At 38.3% G+C, this 24,247-nt stretch overlaps 1 protein-coding gene across 1 annotated transcript in view; it reads right to left on the bottom strand.

The window, feature by feature from the left end:
• LOC149844599 (ABC transporter C family member 2-like) overlaps window positions 1–24,247 on the bottom strand; it is a 191,488-nt gene that overhangs the window by 138,860 nt on the left and 28,381 nt on the right. The window contains exons 4-9 of the mRNA XM_089994906.1: window positions 22,820–22,976; window positions 22,563–22,677; window positions 22,406–22,486; window positions 22,179–22,203; window positions 21,457–21,513; window positions 16,574–16,639 (exon numbers count right to left, since the gene is read on the bottom strand). Coding sequence (XP_089851032.1) covers window positions 16,574–16,639; window positions 21,457–21,513; window positions 22,179–22,203; window positions 22,406–22,486; window positions 22,563–22,677; window positions 22,820–22,976 — 501 coding nt within the window. The remainder of the gene's footprint in view (window positions 1–16,573; window positions 16,640–21,456; window positions 21,514–22,178; window positions 22,204–22,405; window positions 22,487–22,562; window positions 22,678–22,819; window positions 22,977–24,247) is intronic.

Below are 24,247 nucleotides of genomic sequence, written 5' to 3' on the forward strand. Positions count from 1 at the left end.
CATTATTTTGAAAAAGAGAAATAAAGTCACGAGATGAGAACTCCCCACCTCCATCACATTGAAAAAATTGAATGGACTCAAAAAATTGATTTTTAACCAAGGAAAGAAAATTTTGAAACAAAGAGAAGACTTCCGACTTATTTTTTATGAAATATATCCAAGTGTATCGAGAATAGCTATCAACAAAGATTAAGTAGTATCTGCTCCCAGATCCAGAAACAATTGAAGCAGGTCCCCATACATGAGAACAAATTATCTCAAAAGGTTTTGAAGCTCTCTTATTAATGGAGTGAAAAGGCAATACATTACTTTTGCATGAAAGACAACTGGGACACTTCTAACTTCTCTCATCCCCATTGAGACTTTCTTTTGGAATGAGATTATTAGAAACAAGTTTCTCAATAACATGACTCTCACAATGTCCTAATCGACTATGCCATAAGAAAGGCTTATTACATTCAGAAATACTAAAAACATTGGCAGAAGGGGATGAACACGACTCTAATGAAGACTTCGAATCCATATTAACAGGGCAGACAGAATAACATGGAGCTTCTTCAAAAACATACATATTGCCTCGTCTCTTTCCTTCAGCGAATGTTTCCCTCGTGCGTAGGTCCTTGACCTGCACAGAGAAGGGAGTGAATTCAACTGAAGCATTATTATCATCAATAAGTTTGGAAACAGAGACTATTTTTCTTGATGTCGGGAGCGTAAAGAACATCAGAAAGTTTAAGAGTGGAATATGGCATGCAAATAACAGTTTTTCCAACATGAGAAACAGGATGGTGGGATCCATCTCCAGTGACAATCTTACTTTTTCCAAAATAAGGAATAGGGTTAGAAAGTTTACCTGCACCGCCTGTCACATGAGTTGCTGCCCCTGAGTCGACAAACCAAGTGCCTTCATCACTCCATCACTCTGCTTTAATTTTAACTCTCACAAAGCGGATATCAGTAGATCTTTAATCTCTCCACTGTCTCTGATATTTGTCAACTTTTTTTTGGTTTCTGTCTGTGGACCCTTTTCTTTATTTTCTGGATTATACCAACAATTTGCCTTGATATGCCCCCTTTTGTTACAAAGGAAGCAAGTGAGGATGGATCTTTGTCCTTGCACATGAGTTAACATAATGGGACTGAGAAGCAGACCACGTCCTCTGTGTCCACTCTGCCCTTGTCCTCCTCGTCCTCGTCCTCTACCATAAGTCACTCCTGTGGCAAAAACTTCTTGGGAATTTATGTGAATGTGAGTTTCTTCAAAGAAACCCTTCAGAGTCATTTCATATTGAATCAGTTTACCTTGTAGCTCATCAAAAGTAGGAAGCACAGGGAGACACAATAATGAAGTAACTATCATATTGTAGTCGGATCCCAATCCACTCATAGTTTGTTGCACCATGTCACTGTCACTTACCGCACATCCTATAATTGCAAGTTGGTCTGTGATAATCTTTATCGTGTTCAAGTCTTCCATGATGGTCATGGAATCTTTTCTTAGCAACTGAAATTCTCTTTTGAGAAAAACCATCCTCGCTTGTGAAAGTTGTGAATACGTCTGAACCAGTCGCGCCCAGAGTTGCAATATTGTACAATTGTCAGGAATGGCAACAAGGACATCTTGAGATAGGGTAGATGTGATGTATGCAACAACAGAATGATCTTTCCTTTCCCAGTTGAGAAATTCTGGATTTTTGACATACACGATCGAACCCGCCCCTTTATCATCTTTTTCTTCTCTCGGGACAAATTCTGGTGGGACTGGAGTGGTTCCATCCAGGTGACCTAAGAGACCTTGGCTCCTTATAAAAGGAATAATTTGTCTCTTCCAAATCAAGAAATTTGAGGTATTCAACTTTTCATAAACGAGTTGATTGAGAAATCTCGAAGAAAGATTCAATTGAGAAGAATAAGGATCCATTGAGAAATAAAATTCAACAAGAGTGTTCACGAAGTGCTCAGTCTCCTCTTTTTTTTTTTAAATAAACAGGAGACCGCAGGCTGCCAGATTCAGAAAATATTGAGGCTGAACATTGAACTTTTCTTTACACTCTTGAAAATTTTTTAGATTGACGTGATGAAAAGAAAATTTCACACGTTAGATACGTTTTCAGGTAAATGAAGAAAATGAGAGTCAGAAAAGGAAAACATACAACAAAAACTGGTATATCTGGATATGCAAAACAGATACAAAAGAGAAGATCGGACAAAAAAAACAAATCAAGTGATACCAAACAAAGGCGGATCTTAAATAAGTATCGATTTGGTGTTTCACGTGAATCGATTTCAGCGATTCACGTGGAAAAGAATATGCCCTTTTGCACAGTTAAAATTCACGTAAACAGCGTTTACGTGAATCTCAGATTACCACGAAGAGATCAAGCCCACATGGGATGTGGGTCAGATGTACAGAAAAATTTCAAGAAGGAAGAAATGAGCCACGTGAATCTCAAGCCCACGTGAGATGTGGGTCGGGTGCACAGAAAATTTCAGAGAGAACAGAAATAAAAATAAAAAGGAGAAAGGAAGAAAAGTAGAAGGGGAGGAACGAAAAACCTCAAATCTCCGATCGTCGCACCTGTCGGAAACCTTCTTCAGCCCTCAGATGGATCTCTGCTCTGATACCATGTTAGAATACTTGTATTGAGAAAAGAGAGAGAGACGAAGAAGAGCTAAGAGAGTTGCGGCTATCACGATTTCTGTTCAGCAGAAATCGTGACCTAAAACATATATTAGTACTTGAATGTACAGTATGGGTTTGGATCCACTATAATATCCAGATCCGAATCAAAAATAGCAAAACAAAACGTACATACAGGAGGTGGCTGTGGGCCGGGTTTGGACCCATACACCTAAAACACCTTTTTCAATGTAGATGGCTATAAAGGGTATCGATGTTATGAGATGGCCACTAGAACCATTCGTATCTCAAGGAATGTCATATTTGATAAAAATTGTTTTCAGCATGATGATAATACAAATAAACTTCAAGACAGGCAATCAAAGATTGAATATTATCAACCTTGGCTAAATGCAGAGTTATTTCCACACACAGAAAGAGAGGATACAACTTTTATTGGATTAGATGAGACTGGAACATATGACAGAGATGGAACATATGACACAGATAAGACAGAAGAGCAGACCCACAACAAATTTAAAGAGGGACATGTGTATACCAAAGGTACGAGATCTTATTTTATGCCCAAAACATCAGGACAGAAAAGGCACGTGGACACAGATGAGAATCCCGTGACTCTGAGAAGGTCGGCACGAATATGTCATCCCATAAAGAAGTTGGTCAGTTATGAAAATTTTAGCGCAGATCATCAAGCATTTCTTGCAGCCATAGAGTTTCAAGAAGAACCAAAGCATTTTCATCAGGCATATCAACATAAAAGATGGGTTGATGCAATGAATGAAGATATGCAAGCTCTGCACAAATGTCAAACTTGAAAAATTGTCAAAAGACCTTTGAATAAGAATGTAGTTGGGTCCAAATGGGTTTATAAAATAAAATATAGACCCGACATTAGTGTGGAGAGATACAAAGCACGACTTGTGGCAAAATGTAAAACCCGAGATTTCTTAATTTAAAATATTTCAAATTTTTTTTATTTGGGCCTAGATCCACATTAAGGATCCAGGACCCATAAAAGGGGGGTATTTAGGATTAATTTATTTTGAAATCTTGATTTAAAGGGTAACAACAACAACAACAACAACAACTACGCCTTCATCCCAAAACAATTGGGGTCAGCGATATGAACCAAAAAAGAAATTCATTTTGGGTCTTCCACATGAATCCTTTTCCTCCAATCATTTCTATCCAACGCCATGTCCTCGGTGAGGTTCAAAGCATTCATATCCTTTCCTATCATCTCCATCCAAGTCTTCCTAGGCCTACCCCGACCTCTTTTAACTAATATATTTTCCCATTTCTCCAACCTTCTAACTGGAGCATCATTAGGCCTTCGCCGAATATGTCCAAACCACCGTAAACGATTCTCTCGCATCTTATTTTCAATGGGTGCAACACCTACCTTCTTACGTATCTCTTCGTTCCGAATCTTATCTTTTATTGTATTTCCACACATCCATCTAAGCATCCGCATCTCAGCTACACTCATTTTTTGAATATGATGTCTCTTGGCAGCCCAACATTCCGTACCATATAGTAAAGCGGGTCTAATAGTCGTCCTATAAAACTTTCCCTTCAACCGCAATGGCATTCTACGATCGCACAGCACTCCAGTAGCACTTTTCCATGTCATCCACCCAACCTTTATCCTATGATTTACATCTCCATCAATTTCTCCATACTTTTGAATGATGGATCCCAAATATTTGAAATAATCATTCACCGGTATATCTTGCTCACCAAGCTTCACTACACTCTCATCACTACTTCGTTGCTTACTAAACCGACATTCCATATATTCAGTCTTACTCTTACTCAACTTAAAACCTCTAGCTTCCAATGTCTGTCTCCATAATTCTAACTTAGCATTAACCCTAGCTCTAGACTCATCAATCAAAACAATATCATCAGCAAACAACATACACCACGGTATATTTTCTTGAATTGATCTCGTAAGCTCATCCATCACTATCGCAAATAGGAAAGGGCTTAAAGCAGATCCTTGATGTAACCCAACCGTTATCGGAAAATTGGTTGTCACCCCTCCACAAGTGCGGACATTGGTTACTACTCCTTCATACATATCCTTAATTATACTAATGTACTTGAGAGAAACACCTTTCTTCATCATTGTCCACCAGAGAACGTCCCTAGGTACTCTATCGTATGCCTTCTCTAAATCAATAAAAACCATATGCAAATCTTTGTTCCTCTCTATATCTTTCAATAAGTTGTCTAAGAAGATGTATAGCTTCCATAGTTGATCTTCCAGGCATAAAACCAAATTGATTCTCCGATATCATGACAACCTTCCTCAACCTAGACTCAATCACCCTCTCCCAAAGTTTCATAGTATGACTCATGAGTTTTATACCACGATAGTTTGTGCAATCTTGTATATCACCCTTATTCTTATATAAAGGCACGAAAGTACTCTTCCTCCACTCATTAGGCATCTTATGATAAATAAAAAATTTTCTAATTTAAAATTTTAAGTTAATTCGAGGATCCACAGTGGATCCATTTGGATCCACTTGTAGACCCATTTGTTTTGGGGCCGGGTTGCGGGTCCCGGGTTCGGACCCGAGCCCCACCCCAACTCACAACCCTTTTAAAACAGAAAGGGCAACCCGATAAGGGTTGCCCGATAAACCCTAACAGGTTAGGAAAGGGGGGGTGTTACGCAAGGCGTAACCGACCTCCCCCTCCCATCTCGGCGAGGAAGGAGGAGGCCTGGGGTCGATAAAAGGGGGGTGAAGAGGGGGTTATGCCCTCTTCACTCGGGCTCTCTCTTCCCCATCGTTCCCTATCTCTCTCTCTCTCGCTCGGTGTGCGCACGCCGGAGGGCAAAACCACCATCGTCAGGCAGCGTGGGCTACCGGCTGCCATTAAAGGCCGCGGCAAGCAGCATCCACACTCCCTTTTTCACAACAGCAGCCTCCAGCCACCGGAAAACCACCGTAAAAAGGTACGGTGCTTCTAACGATTCTAGGCGAGGGATCGAATGTGGTTTCGATTTCGTGTAAATCCTTTGGCGATGAGGGTCCATGGGAACCCTATTGCGTAACACAGGAACTGCCGGTGTTCTGCGTATATTTTTTGTTCTGTGTTTTATTGTTTTCCAACAAAATGAATTCGTGTCAGGTCATTTGGGTTTTGGGGGTCTTGGCTGATGGACCAACCAAACTTGGTCTGGTTGATTGATCAGACCTCAGCCATGATAGCAGGCCCAGCCGAGCTATCGGCATGGCATGTTGTGTGCTTCACTTCTTTTGGTTGTCGGTCGTGACTTGTATGAGAAAAAAAAAAGATTTTTGATAGGCTGTGTGCGTTAAATCCACTGGAGTTTTCTGATTTTTGAGTATCGTGTATCGACAAGAGTTGGGGGTTTTCGACTCTTAGTGTCGGTCAACCCCAGATTTGGGGATTTTTTTTTACTCTGGCCCTTGAAATCGAGAGGTCTTCGATTGTAGTATCGGGTAAACCCAGTTTTGAATCCCGATTTTCATGGTTGAATAACCCGATTGGGGTTTTTATTTCGGTTGTTGATTCACCCAGATTGGGTTTCAGATTTTTGTTGATTAAGTAATCCCAGATTGGGAGTTTCCGGTTCTTGGATTCGATAAACTCAGGTTTGGGGGTTTTCTTTACAGAATTGGTGAGCTGATAATGATTGTTTTATTCAGAACAATCATAGTATACATATGTTAATATATATGTTGGCCGATTGCATCTATAAAAAAAAAAAAATGGTGGATTTCGGATTTTTCCTAACAGAAGGGTTTTGTTCACGTTATGAACCTATATATATATGAAAGGGGTATCTCAACTAGGTCGAACTTGTAGTTCTTGTGAAACCATTCACGATTTATCTACCTGTGCATTTATGGCATATTTTCTTACTGTCTCTTTAAACTCGATCTGTTAAAGAAACTGAATCTGTCCTTTCCTTGTGGATATGCCTCTCAGTGTAAACTCTAAGTAGCTATGTTATGATCTTACCTGCCTTATATTGACTGATGTTCGGAAAATCAAGGTCTCACCTTCTGTAAATCGAATTTCAGAATATAGGAGTAAATGACAAGCAAATACAATACATAATATAGTGAGTCAATGAAACTAAACCGGAATGCTTTACCTGTCATACCTAGTTGTAAACCTGTTCATCTGAAATCAACATCTGTGGCCGTTGAACCAAGTTTTAAATGGATATTTCGTTGTAACCTGTATAATTCTAGTGAAAATTCTCGTTATTTAATGTTAAATGCATGATTTGACTAAGGTATATTCATTTGGTTATTATGTGAATAGCTGATGGGGATGTATGCTTTTTCATATATGTTGTTCAATACGTGGTGGCATCGAGAGTATTGCTGGCTGGACTGAATTGTCTATATTTTTAGCTAGGAGGATGGCGGGTCCCGGATTGGTAAGCCCGACCATCCTCTCTAGCACACACATAAACTTACACTTCTACCTGGTGAATATGTGAAGTATTATCTTAGCATATCATTTTACTGATTTTACAATCATGAATGTGATCATGGATAGGTTATTGACATTTTTGTGAGCATGTATGCTTGATGAGAATCTGTAATGGTACATGTACACTCACACATATAAAAGAAGACATGGGTTGGTTAATACCCGTAGGTGATGTAGGTAACACACAAACAACAAACAACAACAACTACGCCTTCATCCCAAAACAATTGGGGTCAGCGATATGAACCAAAAAAGAAATTCATTTTGGGTCTTCCACATGAATCCTTTTCCTCCAATCATTTCTATCCAACGCCATGTCCTCGGTGAGGTTCAAAGCATTCATATCCTGACATGCATATGATTGATAATTGACATGCATATGATTGGGTTATGATTGCATGAGTGTACATGCTTTTGGCATTATTGGCATAGTGTTATGGGTAAACACTACTTGGTTTTATTATGTGATGCACCGAAGGACTAAATGGACCATCATCGGCCTGGAGAGCCGTGTGTTTGTTTTCTTTTCACGTATAATTTGACTGCATCACTTATACCACATAAGTTGGTATGGCACACTACTACACGGTTCTTGTGGTCTTTGCGGGCTGGAGTCCCGAAAGAATTCTCGCAGAGGTTGATGCGAGCTTTTTCACTTTACTTTTGCATATTGTGTTGCAAACCTAAAGAAATGGACTTAATTAAAAATATAATGAATAAGAACAGTGTAATATACATTCTGGGATATCTCATCTGAAGTATGAGAATCTTGGATATCCGGTCTTGGGGAGACTGTGAGGATACAAAAACTCCGTGTGCGTTGTTGCCCCTGAACCCGATATTGAGGTTCTTCTCCTGGCCACGGTTTTAGGGAGAAACCGCCACTTTACCCGGGAGTGGTGTGTTAGTCACAGCTGTGAGTTTATGGTACCAAGGAAGTGGCACTTGTGGGCGTGGGGTGTCCCTTGTGTCCCCGACATTAGATGTGAAGGTCTAATGTTCCGATGGATGGTATTGTTTCCTGATATCGGTCGAGGGCTAAGTTGAAACCCAGTAATAAAATACAAATTGTGTGTTAAGCCACCTTGGGAACCTACTTGACCTCGGGGTTTGTACCCGTTTGGTGTATCCGCGGGCCACGGTAATTAAAAAGAGGAACTTAAAGATGTGTGCATCTAATAGGGCATGCATATGGAAAGATGAAACTTAAATGAAAGATAACAGAAGAAATCATGCAGTGCACATAATCATGCATTTTTCTGTTATGCATTAGATCATGCATGTTTGAATCATTCTTGATATCATGACATCATTTGGTGGTAGCATACGCTTTACTTCGTGAAATCATGCTGAAAGGTTGGTTATTTAGTTGTTGATATATGACACTGTTTACTGTTATTGATTGGTGAGTAAATGAAATCATTGGTAGTTATGGAAACTTAGATGTTGAAACTTTTATATCTGCACTCACTCAAATCACTGCATGAAATCTTATCTATGTTCTTTCTCTCATCTGGTTTCTTTAGAAGTAGCTGTGCTCAGAATTTCGGTTCTGACACCCTACTTTGTTGGTTTTTCACAGGAAATGGTGAACAGTGAAGTTGGACATGCATCTGGGGATGGATGAGTTATACTTGGACTTGTCAGCTTCAGTAGAGGATATTGTGGCTCTTTCTTTTGTCTGAGTTCTTTTAAATTCTGCAATTGTTACGTTACTTTCAGTTGAAGAAAATCTTGTCTTTGAAATTTTATTACTCATTAATAAAAGAGTTTTAGTTGGTTGATATGGATGATAATTGCAACTTCGTTTGTGGTGGATGGGCTATCCAATGGAAAGTGGAACTGTGAGGACCCCAGATCTCTGGGAAGGTTTCTGCAACTCTTTAAAAAAAAAAAAAAAAATCCGCATTTTTAAAAGGGTCTGGATTGGGGTCGTTACACAAAAGGATTCACTCAAGAGCATGGATTGGATTATAATGAAACATTCAGTATGATGATAAAAATGGGTATCATTCAGATTATTATGTCTCTAGCTATTGATTATGGTTGGACACTCAACCAGATGGATGTTAAAAATGTCTTTCTTCATGGCAGCCTAAAGGAAGCAGTGTATATGAAACAACCAGAAGGGTATGCCCAAGATGACCCGAATGCTTATGCATATAGACTACAAAAGTCCATTTATGAATTGAAGCAAACATCACATTCATGGTTTGAAAGTTTTTCTCAAGAAATTCAGAGGCATGGATTTGTTCGTTCATATCTTGATTATTCCTTGTTTATCTACAAAAGAGAAGGTTTCATAACACTTCTTCTCATATATGTAGATGACATGATAATTACAGGAAATTCAGAAGAACATATTCAAGAGATCAAAGGGCGACTTAGCAGCAGATTTCAAATGAAAGATCTTGGAAAGTTAAAGTACTTCCTTGGGATTGAAGTTAATAGGTAAAAAGAGGTGTTAACAATGACTCAACATAAATATACCATCGATTTACTTTATAAGAGTGGAATGAGGGACTCCAAACCAGTGGCCATGCCATCTCCCATTCACCAGAAGCTATGTAATGGAGATGGAGATATATATGAGAATGCAACCAACTATCGGAGTATAGTTGGTATGCTTCAATACCTGACCTTTACCAGGCCATATCACAATTCATGCATGAACCAAGGACTGTGCATATGGAGGCGGTCAAGAGGATCTTACGGTACTTGAAGGGCATAATAGGAGATGGTTTGGTATATGAGAAAAGAAAACAAAATCAGGACATGTTAATGTTGATGGCATACTCAGATGCAGATTGGGCTGGAGATCCCGATGAAAGGAAATCAGTGATTGGCTATTGTGTGTTTCTTGGAAGAAACTTAGTTTCGTGAAGTAGTAAAAAACAAAGGGTTGTTGCTAGGTCAAGCACAGAAGCGGAATATTGTGCAATGACTTCTGTTACATCCGAATTGACGTGGATTAGGCATCTTTTGGTTGAGCTAGGAGAATTTTTACCAAAATCAATTTTATTATGTGACAATCAAAGTGTGATAAAGATCTCAGTGAATCCTATACATCATGGAAAAATGAAACATATTGAGATAGATCAGCACTTCATCAGGCAAAAGATTGAAGATCAAGAACTAGAAGCGAGGTATATTGAAACATAAAATCAAATTGCATATTTGCTCACCAAAGGTCTCACAATAAGAAGATTCTGGATCCTTAAAGGCAAGATGAACATGATTCAAATACATGCTCATCTTGAGGGAGGTTGTTAAGACGTCATTTTATGGTTTCGGATTTGGATCAGATATAGATCCAAAATTCAAACATGCTATGTAATTAAGTTATATTATTGAGGGTTGTTTAGTAATTGGATTGCAACCCTAATCTGATTGTAACATAAAAAGACATTACACGTGAAGGGCCTGGCTGCTGCATAATACATTCTGGACCTCTCTCTCTCTTGTTAAAAGAGGAACCAACAAGACTTTGTTGAATAAAGAACCTCTACAAGGCTGATCAATGAGCGATTGCAGGTCTGATCTGGTAATGCTTGAAACTCTAATTCTGCACTGAGTGAGACCGAGCAACTCAACATTGACCACCTTGAATAGTCCTTTGACTAGGTTAGGTTGACCTATGCTCAACTTGGGTTAGATCTTAGGATTGACTTAAGCATCTGAACCCACTAAAGAAGAGAACAAGAACACCAAGGAGAGAGCGCATATAAGTTGAGAGCTCGCAAAAGATATGAGAGAGAGCTTAGAGCTATAAGGAGCACACGAGAGAGAGAGAGGAGCAAACTCATGGAAAAAGGAGTAGAGAAGAGAGGAGAGCTAAGTGATGAAGAGAATGGTAGAAGGCTGGGGTATATATAGGCCCCAGCCCAACAGCTAGTAATCAAGGCCCATAAAGAGCATTTAGAAGGTCCAAAGACTCCAAACGGCTAGCAATGAATGGTCAAGGCTGGCCAAACGAATAGGGAAAACCAAAGGGCTAAAATCTTGGTTAATAGGACAAACAGGGCCTTATTGAGGTCAAAAACGTATAGAATATAGTGCGCGATCATTGATTAAAGGGCTTGGGTGGGTACAGGAACATTAGACCATTCAATGGTCATGCAGGAACGTTGGGTCAAGGTTAAGGATCGGTTCAAGGCTCATAAATGGGTCGATCTAGGCTTAAAATGGTTGGTCAACATGGTCGATCTAAGACTTGGGGGATAAAATTGTGCAAGTACTAAAAAGAATGGTCAAGATCAAACCAAACCAAACCGATCGAGCCAAGCTGAGCCGAACCGGACCGAAACCGAAATCCAAACACAAATCCAAGTCCAAATACAAAGTTCGGGGTGAAAAGTCCAAAGTTCAATTGATATGGCCCCAATGAGCCTTGCCCATAAAAGCAACTCCCCACTAAATAAAGCCAAATGAAATTTTCACACTTTTCAATGTGAGACTAAACTCATAGGAATAAAAGAACACTCACTAACTTGGGTAAAGGATGATGGGTAGGCAAACCTAGATCTTAACTAGATGGTTTTGAGCCAAAAAAAAACCCTACAGTTGCTCTCAGTACAGAACGTATGAGTAACAAATCCAACCTTAGACCAACATAGATGACCCATCTGCGAAATGAGCCACGAGGATGACAGTTGGTTAGAAGACTCATGTGCAATCATGTGGCATGATGCACCTAAGTTTATTGACCAACCTGTGATAATACTTGGAATACCAGCAAAAGCAGTATCAAAAGAGGTAGAAAGATAAGAGGCAGGAGAGATTGTAACACTAGACAAAGCAAGAGGTTGAGCAATAAGCAAAAGATCTAAAAAGCGTCTTGCAGGAGTACAATAAGCACTGACCCCAAATGACAAAATATTCTTGGGTATTTCAACCTCTCCAACATAAGTAACGATGAGGGCCCCAAACTTCCTTTTCTTCAATATAGGGCAAGTTTTCATCATGTGACTATGCTTTTTATGATAGAAGCAACTAATGAAGCTCATGTCACGTCTCAATCCTCCAGAATTACCTCTGGGTGCATCAAACCTTCTGTCTGCCTCAAGCTTCTAAAATTCAACCCAAGAAGAGATGATTGGGTCCAATTTGAATATTCATAGGCTCACTTCAAATCGCCTCAAGCATCCCAATAATTCATCTCATCAAACTTAATTGGGATAACTTGAGTAGATTCTCTCACGAGCAATAAAGAGCAATAATACGGTGACCAAGAACCACACTGCTTCCAGTTTGTTGCACAAATAGCAGAACACAGCAAGCAATAACCAGAAGACTGTATATGTGATACTTCAATAAGAAAACCTTCAAGAAACAAGATGTCACACACTGTCATAAGTGTACAGGTCCAAACTGAACTACTGATACTCAATGGGGGCCAAAACTCCACAATACTAAGTCAACCAATGTGCAAACTATACACAGCAAGCTGATATCAGCAGTCCCTTCACACATTTTCAGAGTATAATTCGAACTGCAGTCAATACAATCCAGCATCATAAAAGCAACAAAATAACGTTACAGATACAACTACTCACCCTCACAAGCAGCTGATACTTGCAAACAGCAATCCTATACCCAATAACAACAATAGGAGCATCAATATCTTCTCATCCGATATTGAGAGCTTATCAAAATCTCCTCAAGAAACCCTCAATAAAGCACAAATACAATCCAAATAGTCAATCTTAGATGAACACAATGAGAAATGGATAAACTTGTGGTTTTAGCATAATCACAACACAAAACAAAGAAGCCGATGGAAGATAATCCCCAAAATATAGCTACTACCAGCTACAAGAGCACCAAAACTCCATCAAATCTCCACCAAATCCTCAAATGCCACTGTTAAATCATTTCTAACAGGATGCAAACACAAAAATGACCCAGATTGAGCCATTAAAACCCTCAGATCAGATCACACCATGCAAATATATCAAATCTGTACCCTATGGCCCATGATTTTCAGAATTTCTAGAAAAAAATACAACAAATCCAAAACGCTTTTGGTCAAGATGATCTTTTATTCCCCAAGATTGTAAAATCAAGATCGAATAGAAACCTATCTTATTCAAAATCATCTCTGTATAGATCACTTTCATGGCATGCAAACCAAGGCAAGCTCAGGCCAGCAAGAATGGAGTCCTCTTCCTGATGTGGATCCGGCAAGGAACCGATCCACGATCCAAGATCCAAATGGATCTTGATACGCGAAAGCTAAACTAGGTAGTTTGGAAAATGATAGTTTTCAATGCAACGGCATTTGGACCCCGTTGCGCTCCAAACTGAAGGATAACGTCAAAACCAGAGTTACCAATCAAGGAAGCGGGAGCGGGAAGCGATACGAGAAGCGGGAGCGGGAAGCGAGGCACTTTCAAAAATTTAGGAAGCGGGGAAGCATGGGACCACTTAGAAGAAAATTACGAACCTTCTCGAAAGCGACCTAGGAAGCGAACCGGAAACGACCTAGGAAGCGAACCGGAAGCGAGGGGGAAGCGAAAAAATGAAAAAAATGGGGAAGCATGGGGGAAGCGCGCTTCCCATAAAAGGGGGATGCTTCCCCACGCGTTTCGGAAGCGCAACGTTTCGCGCTTCCCCTTTTGCCTAGGCGCTTCCGGTAACTCTGGTCAAAACAAAATCTATAGATAACAAAATTTTCTTTCCAACGAGTCCAAAAAATCATAAATCCGACCACTGATGGTCAAGATACGGATTGAACACCAGACCACTGGATCGATGTTCACAGGTGGGTATGTTGTAACTGCTCAGTTTAGACAGGTCAAAACATGATTGTTTTCTATGGATTCAGTCAATGACCCAAAAACAAAAGTTGTAGGAAATTTAGTTTTGAAACTATGACTCCGATACGACCAGAGTGAGACGGCATACTGGTACAATCCTGTACAACCACTCCTGGGGCTATTCTGTCTACTCCAAGATACTTTTGATCGAGAAGATAATTGATTCAACAAATTTGTTTAACATAAAAGTTGTAAAGAAATTAATTATCAAACCAGAACAACAAAAATCACGTAAATCGGAGTTCGGATACCTTCGTTACGAACCAAACAAGGGGTCGGACTGTTACAGTCCTGACAGTTACCCGAATGGCTATTTTTTTCAGTTCTAGACCAGTTTTGACTGCCAAATCGAATGAATCATAAAATTCTCTAAACATATAATTTGTAGCCACATATGTTAGTTTTCCAACATGCTATCATACGCTAATTTTCATGAGTAGATTAAAAGTTATGATTTGATTAGTGTGATTGTGTCTGATATACAGACAGTCATAGAACCGAATGGTGTTACACGATTCAACATCATATTTAGTTTAATCCAAATTTTAATGTTAGGGCTTTGTTGTTCAACCTACACAGAAACACTTCTAAAGTATATTCTCCAATGCTAAATCCCTTCCACCTTATCCCACCTCCCGTGAGACTAAGTAAAGATTATAAATAAGCCACAAATAGCAAATAAACTAGTAAGAAAATTATATTCAAGATCCAATACTTAAACGGTAACCTCTTAGATCAAATAAGATATATAACTAGTTCAAATTGAGGCAAGTTTAAGCAAACCCGATTAGAAGTCATAAGATAAAATTGCAGCAAAATATCAAGATTCACACAAACACAAACAATAGAAAATATACTCATTTCCAACTCGGCAAGGGCACCACGGATAAGGAAGTAACTGCAACAATTGGTACAGATTTTTGACAACTATGGACACACGAACGGTTCACTTGCAGCTCTGATTCACGCCCCGCGAGAGCTATGGTCTGCACTACGGCCTGATTGCAACAAACTTCAACAAAACGTCCCAATGTAAGAGATGACTAGGGAAGATCCACCATAATTTTTTTTCTTCAACAAAATTTTTCCAACAAAAAGAGAAGACCCCTCCTTTTTTCTAGACTATTTTAAGGAAAGAAGAAAGGTGGCATAGCCTCTCATTGGCCATATTGGAGGCCACCTCCTTAGTGGCCAATGAGAAGGCCAAATTTGAAATACTTTCTTTTGGATGGTCAAGGAGGTATCCTCCTATTGGCCACCTTGGAGGTGACTTGGGCTTAGGGAGACTTTAAGTCCACCTCGATCTGCACCAATAGGGAGTCAAGCTACACTCCTCTTGACTCTAGTCAAACAAGTTCAAATTTGGTCCAGCCATGGGAGGGCCAATATGGATCCATTAAGATAAATTGGATCTGATCCAAGATCCAATTCGTACAAATGGATCTCAAACCATTTTAGAGCAAAATAAAATTGCTACAAAAAATAAAAATCTACCCTGATACCCCCATACACCCTCTAGTGCCCTAAAATAATCCTACCGAACACCAAAACTATGCGGATCCGTAAGATCCGACACCTAAAAAAAGAAAAAAATACAGAATTGATTTCAATATTCCCAAAAATAGAATCGCCACATAAGGTAATTTCTAAGAAGCTAAAAACAAAATTCTCAAAAGTTGAGATGTGCCAAAATGGAGGAGTTGCCCTGGAGATCCATTTGGACCCTAATGGATCTGAAGAGAATTGGATCTTCTAGGGTATCGTATCCTGGATCAAGTCTGGAGAGTTGGATTTGCATCCAACTCGTCTTCAATGCTCTAATCATCTGGATGCTCTACATCACTTCCCTTATTTCTCCCCAAAATAACCAAGACAAGCTCTCTCTTGGTATGATATGGCTTTGATACCATACGAAAGCTAGAAAGAAATACAAGAGAGAGAGAGAACAATAGAGGAAGAAACTTCATTTTACTATCCAAAGAATAGTTACAACAATATAAGAGGATAACATTAACTAAGACAAAGTACAAGAATACCCTTATAAATAATGGTATGCACAAAAGAAGGGGTATCATGCTGAATACTAAAACACATATTACACTTCTCAATGGTAATTTTATTCTTTACATGTATTCCTTGTCTCAAATAGGCATTTCATCATTTCCAGAATTGTTTCCCTCTCCATATAACCCTGTAGTTTAAAAGTCGTTGGCTCATTCAAATGGCATTCACTGCAGACTCCTTTACATAATCCAACAAAAAGGTGTTTCCACATCTACAAAATCATAGATTTATGTTATCTAGAAACAGGCAGCTGCTTTATTAAATAGGAGTCAATTGTGAATCCACAAATCATTAGCATTTACAATCTCAAAACTAAATCATTAGTATTCACAATCTCAAGACTATGTCCAATGCATAACAGATTCAATGGTGTAATGCATTGACAAATGAGCGAAAGCATCCAAACCAGAAGTTTTTTGCATGGATATGCACAAAACTAAAGGAAGAACATATTATGCCCATAAAAAAAAAAAAGAGAGAATAGAGAATAGAAAAAATAACTGATAGCAATGACTGGAAACTAAGATTTGGTCTCAAACACATAATTGTCCATACAGACTCATACCACTCCCATGAAAATTGTAAAGGCATAGATATATCCAATCCAAGCAGGATCGCCTCTTTGCATTGACTGCAAAAAAAAAAGTTATGATTAATCATCATGGTCATCAACCACAAATCAATCTAATTTAGATTCAAACTGAATAAACAGATTTGCTTCCATGTTCCAACTTCATGGAAAAGGAAAAGGAGAATTCCATAACACCTATATGAAGGTTACAATGTTAGCAACCTCATAATGCTGACTTTAAAGTTCAAATAAAGTGACTATCATGTTCAAGGGATATGTTAAATCATCACCTCAATATAAGATGAAAAATGTGGAATAGGATTAAAAATTGGAAGGCTACAGGTTGGCTACCCATCTGAATCATATTCATTTTTTGTATTTTGCTAGCACCCATATAAAAATTGGGTGGTGTACAGTGTGAGATGTAGAGTCCAGCAGGATATGCATATGGTTATGGTTCCAGAAAATGTAGTCAAAATCCGAACTGAATCTGTATCCACCCAGATCCAACTCACATGCTTGCATTGTAATATATATACATCATATGTAAAGGGAATGGACATGGATTTGACCTAATTCTATATAAAAGTGGGTATGGTAAGGATAGATGCCAAATTGATCCATTTACCTGATTCTACACTATGTGGGACTAAACAGATGCAAGAAAATAGCACATTAGTACGTAAACATGTATGTGGATGTGTCTGTGTGCAGTAGATTGGTAAGCACTAAGCACACATTGTAACTAGTACATTGATACAAATACACGTGTATGTTGGTGCACATATATGTAATGCCACCATTGGTAGGCTTTTCTACTTCAGTAGTGGTAATCCAAGCTCAGATAATGGATGTCGGCATCATGCGGCAGCTAATCATTAGCCTTTTGTCATATTCTATGAAAAAAAGTCATAAGATAGAGATTGATAATCTTAGGGCATTCTTCCCAAGCAACATGGCATTTGCTAAACCACCATTGCAGTCTAAAATTAGCAAAAAGGTGTATGGCATTCACTGCAAGAGATAGGTTATGGTGAAACCTGGTCATAGCAAGTAAGCCAGGGTACCGGCCATCCTTTAAACGCAACATGTTGTTAGACATGCAAGGGTAGAATCATCATTTTACACATGCAGGGGTAGTTTCGTGATTTTATACTAGGTCAGAAGTGAATGTCTGAATTGTGCTTTGTTTCAAATTAATTCTTGATGATTTAAATATTGTTTGTATCAGGGTTACCAGAAGCGTATAGTATATGTAGAAGCACGCTTCCCTGAAGCGCATTTCGGAAGCGTGAGACGTGGTGCTTATGAAACGTGCTGGGAAGCACCAAAAAAATTTGGAAAGTGTGCTTCCCATTTAGGAGAAGCTCGCTTTCCCTTATTTTTTTCATTTCTTACTTTTTCACTTTTTTTTCTCCACCCTCGCTTCCTAGGTTGCTTCCGAGACGATTCCTGGTCCGCTTTTAAGTCGTTTCGCGCTTCTCGCTTCCTAAAATTTTGGAAGTGCCTTGCTTCCCACTCTTGCTTCCCCGACTGGCAACTCTGGTTTGTATTGCATTATAATGAGTATGATGTGATGATATTATTATAAGTCCATAGGAACATATTTGTAATTTGACTTCAGAGGTCTCACTACAACAACAACTATGCCTTCATCCCAAAACAATTGGGGTCAGCGATATGAACCAAAAAAGAAAATCATTCTGGGTCTTCCACATGAATCCTTCTCCTCCAATCATTTTTATCCAATGCCATGTCCTCAGTGAGGTTCAAAGACATCACATCCTTTCCTATCATCTTCATCCAAGTCTTCCTAGGCCTACCCCGATCTCTTTTAACTAATATATTTTCCCATTTCTCCATCCTTCTAACTGGAGCATCATTAGGCCTTCGACGAATATGTCCAAACCACCGTAAACGATTCTCTCTCATCTTATTTTCAATGGATGCAACGCCTACCTTCTTACGTATCTCCTCGTTCTGAATCTTATCTTTTATTGTATTTCCACACATCCATCTAAGCATATGCATCTCGGTTACACTCATTTTTTGAATATGATGTCTCTTGGCAGCCCAACATTTTGTACCATATAGTAAAGCGGGCCTAATAGTCGTCCTATAAAACTTTCCCTTCAACAGCAATGGCATTCTACGATTGTACAACACTCCAGTTGCACTTTTCCATTTCATCCACCCAACCTTTATCCTATGATTTACATCTCCATCAATTTCTCCATGCTTTTGAATGATAGATCCCAAATATTTGAAACAATCATCCACCGATATTTCTTGCTCACCAAGCTTCACTACACTCCCATCACTACTTCGTTGCTTACTAAACCGACATTCCATATATTCTGTCTTACTCTTACTCAACTTAAAATAAAACATCTTGCTTCCAATGTCTGCCTCCATAATTCTAACTTAGCATTAACCCCAGCTCTAGACTCATCAATCAAAACAATATCATCAGCAAACAAAATACTTTTGACCACATGAGATACTCCAATTCTCCAAGTGATGCATGTGGTTTTATGATATGGTATCAGAGCATCTAATGATCATCTCAATTTAATTCTATCAATCTTGGTTCCTCTGTTTTGAAGTTTGTCTCTTTTGTGCCCTTTTGTTTCAGATCTCTTCTTTTCTTTGCCTCTTTTCTCCCTTTATCTCGTCTCTTTCTTAATCCTTCTTTAACATCATATATGCTTCCTTTTTCTATATCTAGTTTTCCCCTTTTGTCTCTTGCTTTACACATCTTGAAAGTGTTTTTATCCCAGATCCAGGTTGATACCCTACTACAAAACTGACCTCCCTCCTGAAGGAGACGAGGGATTGGGGGGAGTTCATGCTATGTTCATATATTTTGTTATTCACAAGATAAACTAGAACCTAGGGCCATAATTTATATTTTTTGGGATATGACTAACCCAAAAGGATTACAAATGTTATGACCCAAATGAAGAAGAGAATATATGTAACAACAAATGTATTCTTTAAAAATCCACCATATTATCAAGGTGAGTAGGAGTCAATTGGCAAGGTCAATAAGTTGACTACATGCTATCCTTGTTGCCTTCAATTCAAGGTGAAGGAGATCAAGAGGTGGTAAGTGTGGAGAAACCAACAGGAGTGAAGAACTACACTTAAAGTGAGAGAAATGCCATAGTGTCTAATCTTCTCATTACTTCTGATGATGTTTATTAAGAATCAGGCCGAAGTCCAGAATGTATTGAAGAACTTATGGAAATGCTACCCAATATGTTCACGCAGATCTTAAATTACTTATTGCCCTTAAAAAAAGTGAAAGGTTTCGCATTTCCCAGCCTGTCATTTTGTATCATATGCAACCAGCTTCAAAACCTTCAACGTATTTGTAGCCAATTTCGAGTCTAATCCAATTGTTAGAAGGATGGAGGAAATGAAGGACCCAAAATGAACAAAAGTTATGCGCAAAGAAATGGAGGCCTTAGAGAAGAATATTACCTGAAAATTATCACTACCAGAAGCGAGGAGACCAGTTGGGTTCAAGTGGATATTTAGTTCAAAGTTGGTAAATCACTTGGGCTACAGTCAATTCCATCGTATCAATTATTCATGGTACCTTTACTCCAATGGCCAAATTAACTTTCACACGAGTTCTCATTAGTTTGGCTACTAATAATATCTAATTATATACATTCAATAGAATCTATATTAGTATATATACATATTCAAAGAAGTAAAAAATCCAATAGAATTTGTACATTTAATTATATATATCTGAAATATATATATATATGAAAAAGTATGTGTGTGTGTATATATTTATTTATTTATATATAACAAAGATTTGTGAATCAATAACATGCATAGGTGTTTGAACCAGCAGGCAAAGATAGGCCGTGCTCAAATAAATCATAAAAGTAACAAAATCCTATGTCAACTGAAGTGATAATTAAAGTGAAGTGTGTGAAGCAAAAACTTGCAATATGTTCAAGAAATATAATGAGAACAGAAAGAAATGAAAATCATAAAGTTGGTGAAACGAATAACATAAAAAAAATGATGAACTAGAAATGCAGCTTTAAGAGGATGACACAACAAGACCAACCACAAAGCTGGCAAAAAGAACATAAGAAGAGGATGAACTAGGAACGCAGCTTTAAAAGGATAACAGAACAGGACTTTGAGTTGAATGGTTGAATAGATAAAAGATGACTTATTTGTCAAAGAGTCAATACAACAACAACAACTACTACTACACCTTCATCCCAAAATGAGTCAATAATGAAAATAAGTCAAAGAGTCAATAATGAAAATAAATAAAAAAAAGATAGAAAGCAGGTTAAACACAAGAAGTTTTCACACTGGGAAATTAGTATCTGCTACTCAAAGCAGTAAAAGTGTAAAACATAAAACAATATGTTATTGCCATTTTATTCCAAAAATGTAGCACGTGCATGAATAATCTATTGGCTAAAACAGTCAGAAAAAATAAGTACAGAAAATTCCATATGTAGTTTCTAAAGTTCATGGATAGAGGTTCCAGGAAACGGCATAAATTTACAGTAGGAAAGATCATAAATCAAGGTATAAGTAGGCTTCAATTATGAAAAGAAAAGTTTAATCATGACGAAATCCTGGAGCTTGAAATTCAAATTGGTTGACTAAATTACAACAAGACTAATTATCATCTCAAAGTCAAATCTTTATTACTTGGCAGTTAGGTGATATCTCTGAAAGCTACCATGGTTATCAATTTCCAGGACATCTACATGTAGACTCTGAACAAACTGGCGGGATCAAATATATCATCACAAAAAAAGACAGTAGAAACTAATCCAGTAATTTACTCAACCTGGCAGTTAATGTAATGTAAAGCAAAAAAAGCTAACCTCAAGAAGCGAGCTCAAGATAATAGGCCCCACAAACTGTGAAGCGTCATTCCCTATCTGCAATTCACCAAATAAATGGGGTCAAACATAAGGTTTAGCTGGAGTTCTATGGAGATAAGACACATTAAGCTATTTTTGTACTGCTTTGTGGAAAATACCACACATAAATACAACTATAAACAGCTAGAAGAAGAGAATATATTGTCCAATTAAACAAGAAATTTAGCACAAAAATGCATTAACCAACAATAAACATAATAAAACGACCATTGTTTATTTGATTAAAGAAGTATGAAATAGCAAGCATTGAACACAAAATTAAATCTTGTTCGTATTAAAGAAGTCATAAGGTTTCTGTGAATTACAAATGAGAAATCAGCTAGAGATAAAACACGAGAACATGGATGTCATTCCTCAAGCTTGAATACAGATTAGGAGCTAGTCCAACCTACTCAACATATTCCAAAGTCCCAACTGTTCAAGCTAATCATCAGAGATGAGAGAACTGCTTGTGGTTTATAAGCTGCATATATGAACTTAACTAAGCGGATCATAAGCAAATTATAAACTATGAAGCACCATTCTAGGTTCGAAGGCTTCCTTTCAAATGTTTTCAAGTATCAAATACAAAAGATGCATGATATCTATACCCATGGTTTCTTTTCGCCCTCTTCATCTTGCCTAACAAAAAACAATTATAACACCAAAAGAAAGCCTGTTACCTTGAAAAAACCCCCCAACCAGAACCTGCAGATAAACAATAAAAACAAAGGAAAGACGTTAGAGATATAGAAAGGGGCAGTATTAGATGTGGTAGAACACCTCATGTAATGATACAAAAGAACGTAAGATGTGTTCACTCAGCGAAAGCATTTCTTAACCTCATCACACAATATAAAAGGAATAACTGAAATACAATTGAGTAGTTCACTGAAGCATCAGCTAATACCTTGCACCAAGACTACGATTCAGTGCCCTCAGCAACCATGGTTTTGGTTTGACTGATTCTTCAAGCCAACACCTATGGAATCTGAACAAATAATACTTGTAAGTGAATACATTTAGCAAAACCAGTTAAGTCAAAAGGCATCCCAGATAATACATACTTGCTGTATAAAACCTCAGTTTGTTCCCATGAATCCAGTTTCCAGACATCCTTTTCAGTGATGGGCCTTTTATAGCCTAGTTCCATGAGGGGGGTCATCCATCCAAAATATATTTCTGGCAGTTTGGAAGAAAATCACAATCGATGCACTTGGTTATTACAAGACAGCTTGAACCAGAAGACTAAACGCCACACTTTCAGTGGATAGGTTAGATTAAGTTTTTATTATTTAGCTATATCTGTGGACATGTTACTTACTGGAAAATATATTGACATGCCTTTCTGGAAAGATCTGTTCCCCTCCAGGCAATTGTTCATATTCTGTTGAAGAAGGAACCTCAGTCTCAACTGGTATGTAGCCCAAATATGGATCCAAATTTGGAATATACACCACCAAAAGAATGCCATAAAATGACTGCATAAAAAAAGAAATATATCAAGGCCAAAACATTCAAAGCATGCACCAGGAACTACGTGACCTGGAAACAGGAAGGATATAAATAATTAACAGTCACAGCTAACTCTTCCATTTCAAATTATAATTCTCATCTTCAAAAAGTTGATAGTTCATCCAAACTAAAATAGGGAATTATTAATCCACTATGTTTTCAAGCCATGTGCATGAAGAATAACTGATTTGATGTCCAACTTTTGCATTCTGGAATAACATAGCAACATTTAGTGCAGCACAGCAGCTGGCAACCATGCGGATTCATATGGTAATTTTCTTTTCTTTTTACTGACAAGGAAACCTGCCTGGGAATAGGGCCCACTGCCTCCTTCAACAAGCCCCTCCGCTAGTCACAGGTAGCATCCCAGTGAGAATCGAGGACGTGATGTTTTAGTAAAAATGGTCAATCACGATTCAACCTAACCACATCTGCAACACCGTGGCAGGCTTCATATGGAAAATATAAAGTTGACAGAACCTTCAGCTTTGCCATGCCATCAATATGTGGAACAGGCACAAAATTTCCCAATTGTTGCTCCTGCTTTGGAAAAACTCAAGATTTCTCCACTAAAACAGCAGAATTGTGCATGTTCAATGTGATTGTTTGCAAGCAAACTTCCACTTGTATGGAGACTGTTCTCCAGATTATCCATAAGTGAAACAGATAAAGAATTTCAAAACAAAATAGGGATAAGAGGTCACAGCTACAATAGAAAATGGAATATTGAAGCCTTTACAGTAAGCCCAGTCTGGTAAGCCCCATTCATTCTATATTAGTATCTACTATCTCCCCATTTGTTAGCCGCATGTACAAGGAGTATTTTCTGAAGGCTGATGAATGACAAACAGCACATGCCTCTGGAACATTCTGCAGTTTTGTTCCTTCCAGACTGTCCACACCAGGAATAGCTAACTCCAAATAATCTGCCACTTTATACCCTTCATACCTCTTGCCAAGATCAGATCCCGGGTCATGGAGCTCACCTGAAAACCTGTGTGCATATCTGCCCAAGCCAAGTTAAAAATGCATTGAAAGAAAGCACGCAGATGATATGCTGCCCTCCTCCTCTTCCTTATAGCAGAGGACACATCTATTCACTAGATGAAAACCTTTAATTTTTTAAATTCTGCTAGGTTAAGGTTCTGTCTTGCAAAATTAGACATGCAAAGGGCCCTGGCCCCAGGAAAGATCCCCGGCACCCATAAACAATCCATGAAGAAAGGACAATTACCTG

This window comes from Nuphar pumila, chromosome 2, assembly GCF_984573655.1.
Source record: "Nuphar pumila chromosome 2, dmNupPumi1.hap1.1, whole genome shotgun sequence".
NCBI classification, from domain to species: domain Eukaryota; kingdom Viridiplantae; phylum Streptophyta; class Magnoliopsida; order Nymphaeales; family Nymphaeaceae; genus Nuphar; species Nuphar pumila.